Source organism: Pithys albifrons, chromosome 1 (genome assembly GCF_047495875.1).
Source record: "Pithys albifrons albifrons isolate INPA30051 chromosome 1, PitAlb_v1, whole genome shotgun sequence".
NCBI lineage: Eukaryota > Metazoa > Chordata > Aves > Passeriformes > Thamnophilidae > Pithys > Pithys albifrons.
In genome coordinates, this window is record NC_092458.1 from 117,232,886 (window position 1) to 117,250,789 (window position 17,904).

Consider the following 17,904-nt stretch of genomic DNA (forward strand, 5'->3'; position numbering starts at 1 on the left):
CAAGGATTTTTTTCTCCCAAATTTCTGTGTTTGTTCGTGTTTTTTCCCCGTGCAATAAATTGCAGCTCTTTGCACTTAGGCAGAGGCTCAGATCCTGCACCTGCTTGGGGCTGGAAATGCAAAAGAGAGGGAGGATTTCCTCTCTCTACACTCACATAAGTGCGTGCAAGGATACATATGGGCACTTGTCTGCCCCATCCATCCATCCATCCATCCATCCATCCATCCATCCATCCATCCATCCATCCATCCATCCTCCATCCATCCATCCATGTCCTGGCAGAGGCATTGAGGTTGCCCATGTACCCAGTGCTCAGCACGGAAATCCTTCTGTCCTCTCCCCACTTCCTCGGCTGAGGCTGAAACCCACCCACATCCCAACACTTGCAAATAAAAGTGACCTGCCAGTGCCTGCCCCTTCTGCCTGTCCCCTCCTGCTGGGCAAAGCCCGGTAGATCCCGGGGCACTCAGGGTCACCGTGGGGTTTGCAGGGGCAGAGGGGAAATAAAGCCTGGCTCACAGGCACGGATGCCTCATCCTCCCTGCCAGCATCAAATATTGCAACATTTGAAAGAAACGGGAAACTTGAACGCGGGACTGTGTCCTGAGTCGCATTTGCTTCCCCTGTGGGCGGTAGAAGGATGAGCCCATCGCGGTCCGACAGCGCGGTGAGTCACTTTGGTGTAAAGCTGGTGACACCTCCCGGCAGTGCCCGTGCCCTCCTCCCCGGGCACAGCCACGGCCGCACTGTACCTTGCACAATCCCTTGTACAGTAACACTCAGCAAACACTGACGGGCGACTTTGCACTTTGCATTCTCCACTCTCTTCCTCCTCCTTCTCCTCCTCCTGCTCCGGGACGCTCGTGCAGAGCCCAAGATGAAGGTCGAGTTCGCGCCGCGCTCCGTCCCGCTGCAGAGGAGGCTCCAGACGGCAGCCGTGGTCCAGTGGGTCTTCAGCTTCCTGGGGCTGGGTAAGACACATCTCCCTTTCCTTCTCTGACAAGCCAGAGAAGCTTTGCATGGAATCCGAGAATAGTTTGGGTCGGAAGGGACATGAAAGATCCTCCACTCCCACCTCCTGCCAGGGGCAGGGACACCTTCCACCAGCCCAGATTGCTTCAAGCCCCATCCAATCTGGCCTGGGACACTTCTAGGGATGGGCCAGCGACAGCTTCCCTGGGTAACCTCTGCCAGTATTTTTGGTTCCTTCTCACCATCTGCTCAGTGCACGGTGGCACCAGGGAAGTCTCTGGCTGCCTGCTGTGAATGGGAATGTCTAAAGGTCTTAGGGAGCATCTAAACCACGGTGGGGTTTTCAGCTTCTCCTGCTCTTCAGGTTTAGTGTTTTCCCCGTCTAAGGTGCTGCCCTCTCGGCGTTAGGTGTGGAAACAGCATTGCCGTGCTCGAGGAGTGGCACGATGGAAAGAGCAGCGGGGACTCAGCTTTGCAGTGGTGGGAACAGGCACTTCCCTGCATAGAGACCCCCCTGCACATCCCTAAAGAACATTCCTCCAAGACAACCCAAGCAGGTTTAGGGAAGAGACACACAGCAAACAGACCCAGCCAAACCCGCTGCTGCCTGGAGGGCATCAGGTACCGATGGAAAGGAGACTCGAGCAGTGCTGGATAGGATGAACCCGGAAAAAAAGAGATGGGAAACCCAGAGGCAGGTTATCAAAGAGAGGAAGGAGACATGTCGGAATTTCCTATTGTTAGGGAAATAAAGAAATGGGAGTATCAGAGACAGGTTATCAGGGAGTGCAAGCTCTGGGGCCATTTACAGCCCTCAGGAGCCAGGCTGGAAGGTGACATCCCAGAGTTTCCCTTTGTTTTGCTAATTCGGAATTTTGGATGGGATTTGTGTAAAGCTCCTCCCTCACCGTGGCAAGGCAGTTGTTGACCAGCCCCAACACACAAATCTTGGTGTACCTGTGTCCTGGCACACAGACACCTCCAGAGCCACTCAGCCTTGGACCCAGCTGTACTGACTGGGACATTCTGGGATGCTCGGCAATTCCCTCTCTGTCCCCGCACCCACATTTCCCTCCATGGTGCCTGGATGGGATGGGATGCAGTGGAGATGTGGCCGGGATACAATAACACATCCTCATTCCCAGCATGGATGCAGCTGGGGCCTGGGGAGCTCTAACAGTGTATTCCAGTAAAACAATTTGTACTTGAGGTTCTTCCCTTCTTGGTATTGGGAGCAAGCTGGCACTTGACTTTCCAGTGATGGAAATGACTTCTGGAGCCAGCAGAGGGACAGCGAATGGCCAGGGGGGAGGAATCTTCCAGGGCTGTAGGTTAATGTGGAATTACTTGGAACAAAAGCTCTACTTCCTGCAGGGAAATGCTGCTTGCTATGAATGAGGATGAGACCCAAACCTGCTCCTCCTCCACGGCTGATCTTCCAGGGTTTATTATCTTTCCCTGGAACAATGCAATTTGATTTTGGGCTGCTCCTTTGTGATACAGTCTGAAACAAAAGCAGTTAAGAAATGCATTAGAAAGGTGGTAACCAAATCTTATGAAGTGATTCCAGCTGCTTTGTTTCATTTTACAAAGATTTTTCAAGCCTGGAGCTTTCCACCTAAAATTTCTCAGTTTAACAACTGCCAAAGCTCGATGCCGAGGGATGCCCTTAATTCTGTCCCCTGAGCTGCCCAGCACCACTCTGACGCTCGGGCACAGCGCTCGGACCCGCCGTGGGCAGGATTCAGCTGCGGCTGCTGCTCTGTCTGGGATTTGTGTTCCTGCCGCCAGGAAAGGGCTCCCGCAGCCCGGTTTGGGCGCTGCCAGGCAGTGGCACAGCCCCGGGCAGAGCTCCCCGCGGCGCTGTTCCCGCTGTTCCCGCTGTGCGATTGCAGCCCGGGGGAGCGAAGTGCGGGGCTCGGGGCTCATCCATTCATCCAGCCCCGCGGGAGGCGGGATGAGGCAGCAGCCCGGTCCCCTCTTCGCATCCCTCCCGCCCGCGGGCACTGTCCGCGCTTTCCTGAGGATGCACAAGAGGTGCCACTTGTTTGAGATGCTGGCAGCTGCCGGAAGGACGGTGTGTGGGCCAAGGGTGGGGTGAGGGGCATGGAGTGGGGACCTCACTAGGTCCCAGCACTGCCCAGTGCCCCCTCCTCATGCAGAGCAGCCAGGCTTCTGCAAGGAGCTGGAATCAGCCGGCTGGTGCCCATGCCTGCTGCACTGCTGCCTCCCTCCTTCCCACTCTCCACGGGCATGGACATCCATCCTGGCACAGACATCCTGGCACAGACATCCATCCAGGCACACCATGCAGAGCCTTGAGTGCAGGGCTGAGCCTATGCAAACAAACCCAGTGCAGACCCGGCACACCAAATCCAGCCTTTGAACCCTTTGAGTCACCAGGGTTAGCTCAAAGGCCACACCGTGCCAGAGTGATCAGCGATTCCTTGGCAACTGAGCGTAGTCCACAGCCTGGGGCAACCTGACTAGGCTTGGCTGTGCCATGGGGTGCAGCATCTGTGCAGGTGGTGACTGCCAGGGACTCCAGGCTGGCACTGGGGACCTCAGCAATGTGTGCCTTGAAAGTGTTCCAGGCCAGGCTGGATGGGGCTCTGAACAACCTGGTCTAGTGGAAGGTGTGCCCATGGCATGGGACAGGAATGGGCTCCTTTCCCACAGAGCACCAGAAAGTCGTAAAGGACACAGCAAAAACTAGTCTTGAGTGAAGGTCACTGTGTGCAAATCCTGCTCTGCAAAAAAGAAAAAAAAGGGTTGAATTGGAAATAAATCTTAGGAGAAATTAATAATTATATCATTGCAAGATAAAGTCTCTCTTGGATGATAAGTGTGTGGATTTGGACCAGAACAACTCCTTCATTTTGCAGAATGTACTTTGAGCTTTGCACAGTATGATAAAAAGAGAACTAGGCATGGCAGTTTTGCAGCAGACCTGATGACCTGGCTCCCGAAGGTGCAGGGAAATTGCAACCTCTGTTGTGTTTCTCTGCCATGTGGACCCTGGAGCTGCAGGTCATGCTCTGTGCAATTCCCCTCAAGGGTTGCAAAGTCTGTGTCTGTGATACTTGAAAAAGAAGTGGGAGCAGCAGGTTGAGGGAGGGAATTCCCCCGCTTTGCTCTGCTCTCATCACACTCAGAGCAGGACCAGAGGAGACCACAGAGATGCTCCAAAGAACCCCACTGCTTTTCCACACAAAGCTCTGGGGGACTTGCCACAAAAAACCCTGACTACAAACTGGATCTACTTATTTATCCTCAAGTAAAAGCAAACAGGAGGTACAGAAAGGTCTTAAATGAGAGCATCCCATTCCACTCCTCTGACAGGCCTTAGCTGAGACGAGCTGGAGAGAACAGGTGCCAGGTAACTTCCAAAAATCAAAATCCAGGTCTGAGAGGATGAGGGGGTGGATGCGCCCATCTCCCAGCTGAAGCTGAAGCTGAAGCTGAGTAGGGCATCTCCATCCTCATGTTCTTCAGCCCTGGGGCTGGATCTTTGCTGAGACCCAAAGAAGAACAAAGTACACAACACATGATGTAACCCATGAGCTGGGGAAGGCAAAGGACTTGGGCAAATGGGTGTTTTGGCTTTTATTTTAGCTCAGTCTTCTCCTTCCCAAGCAGTATCAGGGCTTCCACAGGGACAGATGGAGAGGACAAAGCTCTTCCCAGGCACATTGTAGGGCATCTGCTTTACCAGGTGGCAGCTTTGTGCCCATCACCATTTCCCAGTCTCTGCTGACAGACAGTGTTGGGCCTGGGTGGGATTTCATGTACCAAGTGATGCTTCTTTGCACACAGACTTTTCTTCTCTTGTTCCCATGCCAAAATACAGGGTATGAGGGGGGTAGGTGGTGGAGGTCAAAGCTGAGCTCTGACTGGAAGCAGCTCAGAGAAGTCTTTAATGACTTGGGAAAGTCCCAAGTCATTAATGTCTTAGAGAATGAAATAGAGCATTCTTACAAAATTTGTGATGACACCGAGTTGAAAGAATTGAAAATCCTCTGGAGACCAAAATTAGAGCAGAGAGAGAACCTGAGAAGTGGAGAAAAGGGTCCAAAATCAATACGAAGAAACTCAATAAAGAGTAAAATCTTAAATGTGGGTGTAAATCAAGGGCACAATTAAAATGGGGAATCATTAGCTCAGGATAAAGCCATTTTGCTGCCATTGCAAAATGTCAGGTATTGTCAAGGAGTATTAACAGGAATTTTGGGGTAAAACAAGGCCATTATCATTGCAGAGATCAGGGAAAAGAGAAAAGAATCCAGAGAAAAGACAGACAGCAAAGGGATAGAGAGCTGGTCCATGAGGACCTTCTGGATGCAGTGAGGCCCATCAGTCTTTTGCGAAGAGGGGGACATGGTGGCCTTGGAGAGCTTGGTGGTTGGTTCCTCCTCACATTCCCGAGGCAGACAGAAAAGAAACCACCTCTGCCTCAGAGGTGCCTTCACACTGCCAAAGTAACCCAGCAGGAAGCCCAGTGGGGACTTGGGCTCCATGCAGGACAGAAGAGCCTCTCCCAGAGACCATCCCTCTCCCCAGGCCCAGCTGCCCCAGCTGCCGAGTCACTGCTGGCTTCTCTTTCAGCGCAGTGCTGCACAGTCGCCTTCATCGCCCTCCTCTTCACCCGCTTCTGGCTGCTCAGTGCCCTCTACGCCGTGTGGTGGGTGGTAGACAGGGAGACCCCCGGCAGGGGGGGCCGGCGGAGCCGAGCGCTGCGGGGCTGCGCCGTCTGGAGGCACATGAGGGACTATTTCCCTGTCACGGTAAGTGCCACCGCAGGGACCAGCTCTGCCCTGGCAGGCTGAGCACAGCACTCGTGGCTTGGGCTGCTGGCAGCTGGTGGTGAAGGAGAGCCTTCCCAGCTCCCACTTTACTGGAAGACCCACACCAAAAAAATGCAGACCACCATTTTCAACACCTCATCCTTCAACCATCTGCTTTTTTTGCAGTGATTTAACCTTGCTGCAGTTGGGGAAATCTTCCCTTCCCTGCTCTCCGTGTCTATACTGCCTCATTCCTGCCCTTCAGGTTGCTCAGCATTTACACAGGGGGCACAGGGCCAAGTTTTGACCAAAATCCAAGAGGTCCTGCCATGTCAGCACCCCCTTCTGCTGGGGAAGGGGTGGATGGGTGAAGCTGGGCACACTCTGGGCAGTCTCACAGAGCTGCTGTTCTCTTGAGAGGACTTCTGGGACATTCCCGCATTTTACTTTCATGCCTGTGGCTGGCCCGTGCCTTTACTCTTTACCTGGGATCCCCTTGGATACATGGATGATGGAGCAGCACCAGGTCCTGCCCCAGAGCCACCACAGGCTGGCGCAAGACTGAGCAATGCATCAGAACAGCTCTAAGGTCCTTTCCAAGCCAAACCATACAGTGATTCTGGATATATATGACTGCAATAACTACATTCAATATATATTCTGTACGTTGTTTGTGCACTTGTGCAGGGTTGGACCAACCTCTTCGCTAAAATTTCGCCGCCAGCTCAGCCCAGCGGTGGCGCTTCTCCTGTCCCTTTGTAAGGACTGGTGGCCTTGGCAGGAGGACCAGTACAGACCGGTAGAGGGAGCACAGGACTGGGTTTGGCTGCAGCTCGCTGGGTGAAGGCAGGGAGGGCTCGATGGAGTCTTTCTGCCCATTGGTCTGGGAGAAAACTGAGAGGGGTCCACAAAAGAACAGCAGAAAAAAAAATCCCTATAATGAAAAGGTCATTATAACCAAGGAATCACATAATGCTATTTCCCCAGAATATTTTCTCAGTCACATAATCATGGAATCATAAATGGTTTGGTTGGAAGGGGCCTTAAAGAGCATCTATTTACAATGCCCCTGCCATGGGCAGGGACACCTCCCTCTATCCCAGGTTGCTCCAGCCTGGCCTTGGACACTCCCAGGGATAGGGCAGCCACAGCTTCTCTGCCCAACCTGTGCCAGGGCCTGCCCACCCTCCCAACCAGGAATTCTTTCCCAGTATCCCATCTATCCCTGCCCTCTGGCAGTGGGAAGCCATTCCCTGTGTCCTGTCCCTCCAATCCATGTCACAAGTCCCTCTCCAGCTCTCCTGGACCCCCTTTAAGCACTGGCAGGGGCTCTCAGGTCTCCCAGAGTCTTCTCTTCCCCAGGCTGGATACCCTCACTTCCCAAAGCCCCCACCAGCTCAGGGGCACAGTGGGGTGCAGGGACACAGAGCAGGGACATGGAGCAGGGGCAGTGGGATGCAGGGACACAGAGCAGGGACAGTGGGGTGCAGGGACACAGAGCAGGCACAGTGGGGTGCAGGGACACAGAGCAGGGGCAGTGGGGTGCAGGGACACAGAGCAGGGACAGTGGGGTGCAGGGACACAGTGCAGGGGCAGTGGGGTGCAGGGACACAGAGCAGGGACACAGAGCAGGGGCACAGTGGGGTGCAGGGACACAGAGCAGGGACACAGATCAGGGGCACAGTGGGGTGCAGGGACACAGAGCAGGGACACAGAGCAGGGGCACAGTGGGGTGCAGGGACACAGAGCAGGGACACAGATCAGGGGCACAGTGGGGTGCAGGGACACAGAGCAGGGGCAGTGGGGTGCAGGGACACAGAGCAGGGACAGTGGGGTGCAGGTACACAGAGCAGGTTGCCCCAGCACCCTGGGCTGGATTTGTGTGTACACAGTTTACTCAGCCCTGGGGAATTAGACGTTCTGGGAAGATTAACCACAGCTCCTAATCGTCCCCAATCCCAGGGGCAACCTGAGCATGGCCAGGCAGCAGTGTTTGGGGGCAGCAGGAGCTGCCTGCTGCTTTATTTTGGGCAGCAGCTTTAATCCCTGCACTGAGGGATGCCTGGGCATGTCTGCTGTGCAGGGAGCAGGCAGAGGGGTGAGCCCTGGGCACAGAGTGTGGGCTGTGCCTCTGTGCTGTGTGCAGGGAGCTCCCTCTGCTCATCACACCCCTGCACAAGGACCACTCTGCTACTGGGATTGTTCCCCTTCTATAATTTTTTAGTTTATGGTTTGGGAGTCAAAGGCTCGGGCACTGAGTGAGTTGGGGTGTTTTTAAGTGGATGAGAAAAAAGCAGGGAGAAACCAAGTCAGGGTCCAGTGCATTGCCCAGGAGAGTTATTTCTGCTTCATTCCCCTGCATTTTAACCCTGCTCTGGTACCTGTTTTTTTAAATATACCCTCATGATAGGTCAGCAATTGGCCTGGAATTGTTTTAAAGCTGTGTAGGTGTGGCCCCTGGGGACATGGGTCTGTGGTGGCCTTGGCAGAGCTGGAGGAATGGCTGGACTCGATGATCTTAGAGGGCTCTTCCAACCTTAATTATTCTGTGATTCTCTGATTCCAAAACATGGCTGAGCTCAGTTGCACTATAAGGCTGTGTAAAATACACCAAAAGGTTTAAAATTGATCTGTTTGGGCCAGACTAGGATGGAACAGATAACCAGTGATGCCTGCTGTGGGCTGAGAGTCACAGAACAGTGTGGGTTGGAAGGGCCCTAAAAGCCAATCTCATTCCATCCCCTGCCACAGACAGGGACACCTCCCACCAGCCCAGGTCACTCCAAGCCCTGTCCAACCTGGCCTGGGACACTCGCAGGGATGGGGCAGCCACAGCTTCTCTGCCCAACCTGTGCCAGGGTCTGCCCAGCCTCTCCTTGTGCATTACTGCACAGCCTCACCCAGGGAATTGCCTGTTCTCAATCTTGCCATGGTCTGGGGCAGGACAGTCCAGTCCAGTCCATTGGGAAACCCAGCCACATGCTGAGGGTGAAATAAATCAGGCTGGTAAAATCAGTGCTGAACTCCTGGGCTGGTAAAGTCAATCAGAAGCCCTAACTCCAATTAGCTTAATTCCCCTCCAAAATGAATTAAAACCAAACCAAAACAAATACTAAATGAAGGGCACTTTAAATCCATCTTAAAGCGTCTGCTTGGGATGTTAAAGCTATTTAACTAATCCAGTTAAAAATTAATTTGGATTAATTTGCTCAAGATCCTCACCAGTACCTGGGCTCTTATCAGAGCTCCTGGAGGTTGGCATATGCATTTCCCTGGCACAGCTGGCACTGCATGGAGCAGGTCTCACCATGTCTCTCCAGGAGCTGGAGCAACAGGGGCAGGTTTCACCATGTCTTGGACCCAGATTTGAGCAGAGAATAGAGAGAGTTTTCTGTTACAAAGTAATCACTGCAAGCCTGAAAACCTGTAGCTATCAATGTATTTCTCCATGATGAAGCATAAAATAGATCTCATCTGTCAAAACACAAATTTAAATTCAGTAAATTTTTCACTGAAAGGTTTGTTCAGCCCTGGCACAGGCTTTCCAGGGCAGTGGTGGAGTCCCCAACCCTGCAGGGATTAAAGAGGTGTGTGGATGTGGCACTTGGGGACGGGGTCAGTGGTGGCATTGCCAGTGCAGGGGAATGGTTGGATGATCTTAGAGGGCTTTTCCAACCTGAATGATTATCATTTATTAGGAAGGCCATGCTCACTCCCATCTGGGATCCAGAAGGCTTCATAACACCTTTGGAAGGGATCCTTACTGCTGCCAGCAGCCAGGACACCAGCCAGCACCATGACCATGCCAAGGGGCAGCTGAGGGGGTCAGCACACCCACGGCTCAGTCTGGAGAGCACAACCCTGAGCTGCTGCAGCTCTTTGTCTTCAGACATTAACTTGGCCTTCCCCAGGCACCTCTGAGATGGGAAACTGCTCCTGTCTTACCAGGAAAACCTTGGGTCAAGCATTTGGGTCAGACAGGTGCTCACACAAGTAAGACTGGCCTGGCTGGACACTGAAGTCCTTTGACAATTATTAAGTGTTCAATTCACTCACAAAGACCAGAGCAGAGCAGCAAGGCCACCCAGAGGGTGTGGAAATGACAGTCCATCTGAGGCAGGAGGGAGGAGAGTCTCACCCCTTGTCACCCCAACCCCAGCTCTGCTCTGGGGCTGGACAGCAGGAGAGGGGCTGTGCAGTCAGGGATCAGCTTCCCCAGCAGTTTGGGAGTGGAGACTGACCTCTGGCAGGTGGAGAGGGAAGGAGGGAATGGGCAGAACAACCCAGAAGGAGGATGGAGTGTCTGTGTGACAGTTTCCAGAAGCAGAGGGTGGTTCAGAGTCCAGGGGCCTGACCTGTGGTGTAAGAGAGTTTGCTCAAGTCTCTGTGCTGCACATTTCCCTCTCAGTCCTGTACAAGCTCCCTGGTTTCTCTGTGAGTCCTGTCCAGATCATCCAGATGTGAGCAGACACTGGGACAAAATGGGGACCTTCTTTCCCCAGGGCAACACAGACGCTGAAATGCAGCAGTTTCCAGCACACTGAGTGCCTTTCCTCGCCGCTTATACATCTCCTGGAGACCAAAGGCTGTTTGGGAGCTGCAGGTGGATGCAGGAAACTGTGACGCAAGCTGAGAGCACTCAAAGGAAGAGCAAATGATGGCAGGGGCCCTGGGCACTCAGTGACAGCCACCTGCTCCTGTCCTGCCTGCACACCCTGCCCCGGGCACGGCGGGACCTTGTTTGTCCATCCCCTCATTAGGGGCAGCGCTTGAATGGGCACATGTGAACAGTCAACAGTGCTTGGGACAGCGGGGCAATGAGCCATGCTGGGGGCAGGGACAGGCACCCCTGGGCAGAGGGGCAGGGCAGGGCACCTCTGGCATGGAAGGCAGGGAAAGGCACCCCTGGGATGGAAGGCAGGGCAGGGCACCCCTGGGATGGAGGGCAGGGAAAGGCACCCCTTGGGATGGGGGACAGGGAGTGCCACCCCCGGGATGGAGGGCAGGGAAAGGAACTCCCAGGATGGAGGGCAGGGAAAGGCACCCCTGGGACAGAGGGCAGGGCAGGGCATCCCTTGGGATGGGGGACAGGGAGTGCCACCCCCACAAGGAACCTGCAGCTCTGGCTGCTCCCAGGAGAGCACACACCATCAACTGTGCCCCAAGGGCAGGTGGGACCAGAAGCCTCAGGGGGACACTCTGAACTGCACAGAGTTTGGTGCACAAGTGTCCTTGGAACTTTGTGGTGGTTCCATGATCACAGAATCATGGAATTGTTTAGGCTGGCAAAGCCCTCTGAACCCATCGAGTCCAACTGTCCCCCTGTCACCAAACCACATCCCCACGTGCCACTTCTGCATGGGGTTTGAACACTTGCAGGGCTGGTGGTTCCCCAACTCTTTAGCTTTTTCCCCCCCATATTAGAAAATGTCTTGGGGGACATTTTGCACAAAGTCAGTTCACAACAGCATCTGGACCAGCTCAAGGCAACGAGAGGGTCTGGCCTTTGGAAAAGTGATTTTGGGCTGATGGGTGGGAGGAGATGGAAATACAGGCAACAAAACACAGCTCAGTGAAAAAGGATGGAGTTGTTCAGTGGATCTTTTCCAGCAGAAGGCATGGGGAGTGCCAGGACACCCCTCCAGGAGTGCCTCACCTGCTCCCCATGCCAAATGCTCCACCCCAGAGGTGACAGCACTGACTCATGGCCCCTTCTTGGCTTCATCCCCGTGTCCAGCTGGTGAAGACCGCGGAGCTGGACCCCAGGCAGAACTACCTGCTGGGCTTTCACCCCCACGGGGTGCTGGCAGCAGGAGCCTTCCTCAACTTCTGCACGGAGGCCACGGGCTTCTCCTCGCTCTTCCCGGGCATCACCCCCCACCTGATGATGCTGTCCCTGTGGTTCCGGGTCCCCTTCCTCAGGGACTACCTGATGAGTGGAGGTGAGGAGCGTGGCTGGCAGGGCTGGGGGCCTTTCTGGGGAACACAGAGGGAAGGCAGCAGGGAGAAAGAAGTCAAGGGGCTGGTTTTCCCCCATCTGTGTCCTATTGGACCCCATGCATGGACAGAGCTACTGCAGGTGGCACCCCAGAAACTCTCTGAAGTTAAAAGCTGCCCTCCTAGTTGTTGTTGCCATAATTCAATGTCACAGATGGTCTCTGTGCTCAGGGCGTGGCTGTGCCAGGTGCTGAGTAACAACAAAATACAGAGCAAATGGTGAGCAGAAATGCTGAGAGCAGCAGGGCAGGGTGGGCCTGGATTTCGTTCTTTCCATAAAATTAATATTCAGGCTTGAAATTCTTGTTGTCACTGAAAGAAGGAGGAAAAAACCTCCTTTCTGAAGTATCTTCTGCTTGCAGGGAGGAACATCCAGGGTGAGGATGAAAATAGCAGCTCATGCTGCTACAAAATGACATGGCAGGAGAGGAAGCAGCAAAAAGGAATAGGAAATGGAATAGGCAAAAATTAAACGAAGAGAGGAGAAAGGGAGTTTTGAGAGATTTCTGGGGACTGGCAGGATGACCTCCACCCCTCACCAGTGGCCTTGGGCATGGCCACTTCTCCAGCTGTATGTGGGCAAATTGAACAGGCTAAACACAGGCATGGAGTTCCATCTGATGGACCCCAGGGCATCCATCACCCTGTTTTCCACAGAAACTCTGGCTCCTGCTGCTGAAAAATATTTACATGGATGCTGAGGAATGAAAACAGTGAGATAGGAGAGTTCTGGCCCAGGCAAAGGAGGCTTTAATCACTGTGATGTGGGAGCTGCGTGCACAGCTCATTTTCAGGCCGATTAAATCCATTTCTCAAAGAGGTTTTAATTTGCAAATCATTTCAGCCCCTGAAACAAGGGGTTTATATTTTTTAAATAATCAAAACAATGTTGCTTTGCCATTTCTGAATTAAAGATTTCTAACTTTTGCAAGTAAACAACATCAAGGGACCAAATCCTGCATTACATTCCACTCTAAATTAGCAGCATCCACTGAAACTCATGTTTTGACCTAAAGCAAATGTTTCCCTGACTTTAGAATGGTTCAAGATTGGATATGGTTTCACTTGCCAACAAACTGAAGCAGATTTTCCCTGGGGCTTAAGCACAGCTAGTTCTCAGCTTAATTTTTTTCCTATTCCCCCCCCCCCCATTTCTCACTTCTGAGCCAGACAGCAAAGGGATAATTGTGTGTTCACCAGCAGAGCTGTGGGCAAACCCAGCACCTTTCAGGGCAGCTGAGCTGTCAAAGAGCAGGAAGACTTTGAAAATGAAGAGTCTGGCCTCCCTCCAGGGCTGGATAACGGGCATAAAAATCATCCAGGTCACACCAGAGGGGTGGGTTTGGCAGATGCTCGTTATTGCCTCCCCCGTGCCCCCCAGGCCTGGTGCCCTCTGACAAGGAGAGTGCCTCCCACGTACTGCAGCGGCCCGAGGGGGGCAACCTGCTGGCCATCATCGTGGGAGGGGCACAGGAGGCGCTGGATGCCCGGCCGGGCTCCTGCACGCTGCTGCTGCGCCACAGGAAGGGCTTCGTGCGCCTGGCCATCCAGCACGGGTGAGGCTGTGTGGGGGGATGCTGGGCATGGGGACGGGGAAGGCTGGGCATGGGCACAGGGGGGGCTGGGCAGGTACACGGGGGAGGCTGGGCATGGGCACAGGGGAGGCTGGGCAGAGAGAGGCTGGGCATGGGCATGGGGGAGGCTGGGCAGGGGCACGGGGGAAGCTGGGCATGGGCACAGGGGAGGCTGGGCAGGGGCAGGGGCTCTGTGGCAAGGGCAGAGGCTCTGAGGCACAGGTAGGGGCTCTGGGGCAGGGGCAGGGGCTCAGGGGCACTGGCAGGGGCTGTGGGGCAGGGGCAAGGCTGTGGGGTGGGCTCTGCTGCCCCTCACACCCCACCTCATGCTCCCCTCCTACAGCACCCCACTGGTCCCTGCCTTTTCCTTCGGCGAGAACGACCTCTTTGACCAGGTGAGGAACCCCAAGGGCTCCTGGCTGAGATGGGTCCAGCACCGGCTCCAGCAGGTCATGGGCATCTCCCTGCCCCTGTTCCACGCCCGAGGCATCTTCCAGTACAGCTTCGGGGTCATCCCCTACCGGCGCCCCATCTGCACCGTGGGTGAGTCACTGGTACACCTCGGGCTGGCAGGGCTGGCTCTGTGCACACCTCAGACTGGCAGAGCTGGCACTATGCACACCTCGGGCTGGCAGGGCTGGCACTATGCACACCTCGGGCTGGCAGGGCTGGCACTGTGCCCGTGGGACACCACAGCTTGAGAAAATCCTTGGATTTGAGCCAGCTGTGCCTGGTTTGAACAATCCCACTCCTGGCCCACAGTGTGGCTGATGGTCTGTGAATTGATGCAATCACAGCCACCGTTGGGAAAGGCTGGAGCTCACCCCACTGATGCAGTTTGACAGCCAGCAATTACTTCTAATGGTATTACAGCCTGTTGGATTGGCTCAATGGTTTTATGAGCTGGGCAGTGTCACCAGGCTCTTCATTAGTTGGGCGAGGGATTGTGTGACACGATATTGAAACCTTCAGTCCCTTGACAAACACAATCTGAGTAAGAGACCAGAGCAAGGGAGGAACCCCATGGACCCCCCTGTCCCTTGAAGTCACCTGGTCCTGCTCCTGCTGGCTCTGGGAGATGGGAAGGTGCTCATTCTGGTGGTAGGAATCAAAATAATTAGTTTTACCTCAGATAAATAATGATTTTCTAAAGAACTTGGTTTGTACTAAAGACCAGATATTTCACAAAAACTTTAATTTAAGTGAAGTGGAAGCAACTCCACTTGCAGTGTGTTTGGATGGCCTGGCACTGGCTCCTCCTAATGCCTGTGCTTCTTTTCCAGTTGGGAAGCCAATTCCAGTGCAGAAGAAGCACAAACCCTCCGAGCAAGAAGTAAATGAAGTCCATGAGAAATACCTGAATGAGTTGTCCAAGCTCTTTGAGGAGCACAAAGCTAAATACAATGTCCCCCAAGACAGCCACCTGGAGTTTATATAGAGTGCCTCCAGCAAGGTGAAACCATGGAGATCAACTCCAAGTTTGTCCTTCCTCTGGAACTATTTCTTAACCTCAGCATAGTCACAGTTAACATGGTCCATGAAGTGTACAGAGGACTTGGTTTCCCAGCATTTGCAGGGGTGGAGAGCCACATTTTGCATTTCTTCTCCATGTAGGACACAGAGAAGATATAAAGAAGGAGAAGAAAAAATCCCATCTGAGGACAGCACTGTTATAACTCCCCAGCACACTCCCATTCTGGCTTGGATGACAGTTTTTCCAGATATTTCCAGTCAGACCTGAATTACTGAAAGTCTCCTTTGCATTGTTTTCATTCTGAAATGGGATGATGAGCCACAATTTCTACTGAATGCTATGGTTTTTTAAAATATAATTCACCTGGATCAACAAACACACAGGTTTGCTGGGTGCTCTTCATGCCTGTCCCTGCTCTGGGCTGTTGCACAGTTCAGCAGGAAGCTCATGCTCCCAGAAGGAAAGGGTGAGGAAGCATGGGCTCTTCCAGCTGGGGCCTGGGCTCCAGTGGTGGCCCTGGGGGTCTGTGCCACAGGTCCCTGTGCCCTTTGCTGTGCAAGGGGTGGGCACTTCACAGCCTCTTGCCTCTGGCTCTGGCCCCCCAGAGCTCAGTCTGCAGCTGGCTCTGCAGGTTATTTAGCAGTTACATTAGAAATATCAATTAGAATTCAGTTTATAAAGGTCAGGGGCTCATCCAGAGGGCTCAGCATCACTGGGCTCCAGGAGTCCTGCTCCTAATTGGAATCTTGGAGTCCCAGACAGCCCTGCATGGGAAGGGCAGCTGTTGCAGGGGGGCACAGTGTGTTTTGTTTTACAGATGAGACCATTGCCTGAGGAGAGGGGAGCACAGCCAGGACAGGAGGGAAGGGAGAAGTGATTGGGGCAGGCAATACCCCTGGGGGTTTGGGAGAGCCACATTTGAAGCTGCTCAGGACTTTCAATGGTTTCTGCTTTTGATATCCAGAACTTCATTAAACTCTGCACTTGATGGGATTTTGCAGCAGGGAAGTTTCAGGTGGCAGGAGGGCACCTGCTCAGCTCAGCTTTGCAAAACCCTGGGACCTTCACCTCCTCTCTCTCCCTCTCTCCCTTCCTTTCCATTTTTCTTCCCCACATCCCATTCCCCACCTGTGAGAAGCCACCAAAAATCCTGCAGCCCTCCTGCACTTCAGTTTTGTTCTTGAAATTGCAAGAACTGCATTTTCAAACAAATTTTCCTTGTTCAACAAAATAAAAACTCTGTCTCAGCTGACAATATGGGGCCATCACTGGGTTTTGTTTCCTTATTCCTTTCCTCCCTCCCTGATCAAGTTATCCCATCAGATTCTTAATCTGCATGACCTACTGCAAATTCTTCCTATTCCCAAGAAACAAGCAGCAACAAGGAAGAGTTTGGTGCAGCCCTTATCAACATTTCTAAACATCCTGTAATCCCACACTTAATCCAGTCAAATAAAGCAGGTCACCTGCTATGATTTCTTCCTTGCTTTCTATTAATAGATTTTTTTATATTGTCCTTAATTAAGGACAGAGGTGCCTGAGCAGGAGGAAGATTTATGCACCAGAAAAGTAGAAGTCTTTTTCTCCCACCCTTTTCTTTTGGTGTTCACCACCAGCCAAGCTGTCCCCTGGCTCCAGGGTCTTTTCCCTCTCCTTTCTCCTGGCTCCCTGCCCTCCCTGGTCATCCACCCCCAGGCAGATCATGCTGACTGGCCATGCCATCCTGAGCAAGGGGAAAGGCAGAAAGGACTGGCCAGGAGAATGTCACAGGGAGGGCTGGGAGGGGCTGCTGGAGCTGCTGGGGGTGGCCTGGCAGAGGCAGGACCTGGTGGCAAGGGCTGCCCACGGTGCTGGGGAACGGGGCAGGGCAGGGGGGTGGCTGTGCAGAACTGGCTTCCCTCAAGGGCAGTTTTATCCACAGACTGGCACATGCCTTTGATCCCTCAGGGACCTCCATAGCCAGGAGGAGAGGGCAGTCCTGGCCTTGTGTTAAACAGAACACTAAGAATAATAATTCATGGGGAACTTTGTAGCCTGAAATTTTGGGGGCTCAGCACGAGGAGGGGTCTCATCTCAAGGGCCAGAGCTGTCTCTGGGTGGCACCCTGGGAGGGCTCCTGTGCTATTTCAGGTCCTCAGAGCTGTCTGGGGGATTAAAGCTCCTCCAAAGCCATACAGGGCAGGAGGAGCCTTAGGAAGGGAGAAGTGCCCAGAGCTGCCAGTCAGACCAAACCACCTTTGGGGCTGGACTCAGCAGTGGGAACTGACCCAGCAGAGGCGCAAACAGGGCTGAGGGACCTCCAAGGTGCCACCTGAGAACAGGGACCATTTACAGCTGGAACAACACCCTGTGTCCCCCCCAGCACGTCCCCTCCCAGCTCCTGTGCCTGGATTTGATTGGAGAAACAGAAGAGACAAATTCAGCTGCCTCTCTTGCAGAAATTTAGAATTTCACCATTTTTGGGACTTCCATCGAGATTCCAAATTGGAAAATAAGGTAGAAAATAAAAGTGTGGTGACTTGGTATTCCCCTCCTGTCTGTCTGTGTGTTCCTCCCACCTCTTCCCTCTGGATCTCTCCTGCATTTCTGTTGTGAGAGGCTCTAATCTGGATTTGCCTTACTTAGCAGGTTCAGATCCTGAGCTCAGCCCAAAACCTCTGATGACTGAGAAATACAAAATATGGACTCATTCTCCAAGAGGAGGAAAGCCAAGCAAAAAATGCCTTTTTTTGCCCTTCTGTAGCTCTAGTTCTACCAAGTTGTTTTCCCGCCCTGAGAATGAATGGAGTTGAAGGTTTCTTGCTGTTGCAGCAAAAACAACTAGAAAAGTGTGTGGTTTTCTGCTCAGGACAAGATTTGCTGCTTTGAGTTCAGTGAAGTCCCAAAATGTGGTATGTTAAACATCCCCCCTCATGCCACAGAGCTTTTTTCCCTTTCAAGAAAGGAAATAAAATTGCAAGTGCATCCCAAACCCATCACTTTGCATTTAAAAAATTCAATAAAACTGTTTAAAAATACAGGTCTCTCTGCAGATATTGACACTTTTTGGGGGTAGTTCTGTGGTTTGTGGCCAGTGAGCTGCTCTGCTGCTTGTCCCATCAC

At 53.2% G+C, this 17,904-nt stretch overlaps 1 protein-coding gene across 1 annotated transcript; it reads left to right on the forward strand.

The window, feature by feature from the left end:
• Nucleotides 1-855: 855 nt before the first annotated feature.
• On the forward strand, nucleotides 856-17,768 carry MOGAT2 (monoacylglycerol O-acyltransferase 2). The gene is made up of 6 exons (XM_071573330.1): nucleotides 856-972; nucleotides 5,579-5,757; nucleotides 11,495-11,699; nucleotides 13,136-13,310; nucleotides 13,672-13,871; nucleotides 14,612-17,768. Exons 1-6 carry the CDS (start codon nucleotides 879-881, stop codon nucleotides 14,764-14,766), a joined length of 1,008 nt encoding a protein of 335 aa, XP_071429431.1. The 5' UTR covers nucleotides 856-878; the 3' UTR covers nucleotides 14,767-17,768.
• The last annotated feature ends 136 nt before the right edge of the window (nucleotides 17,769-17,904 follow it).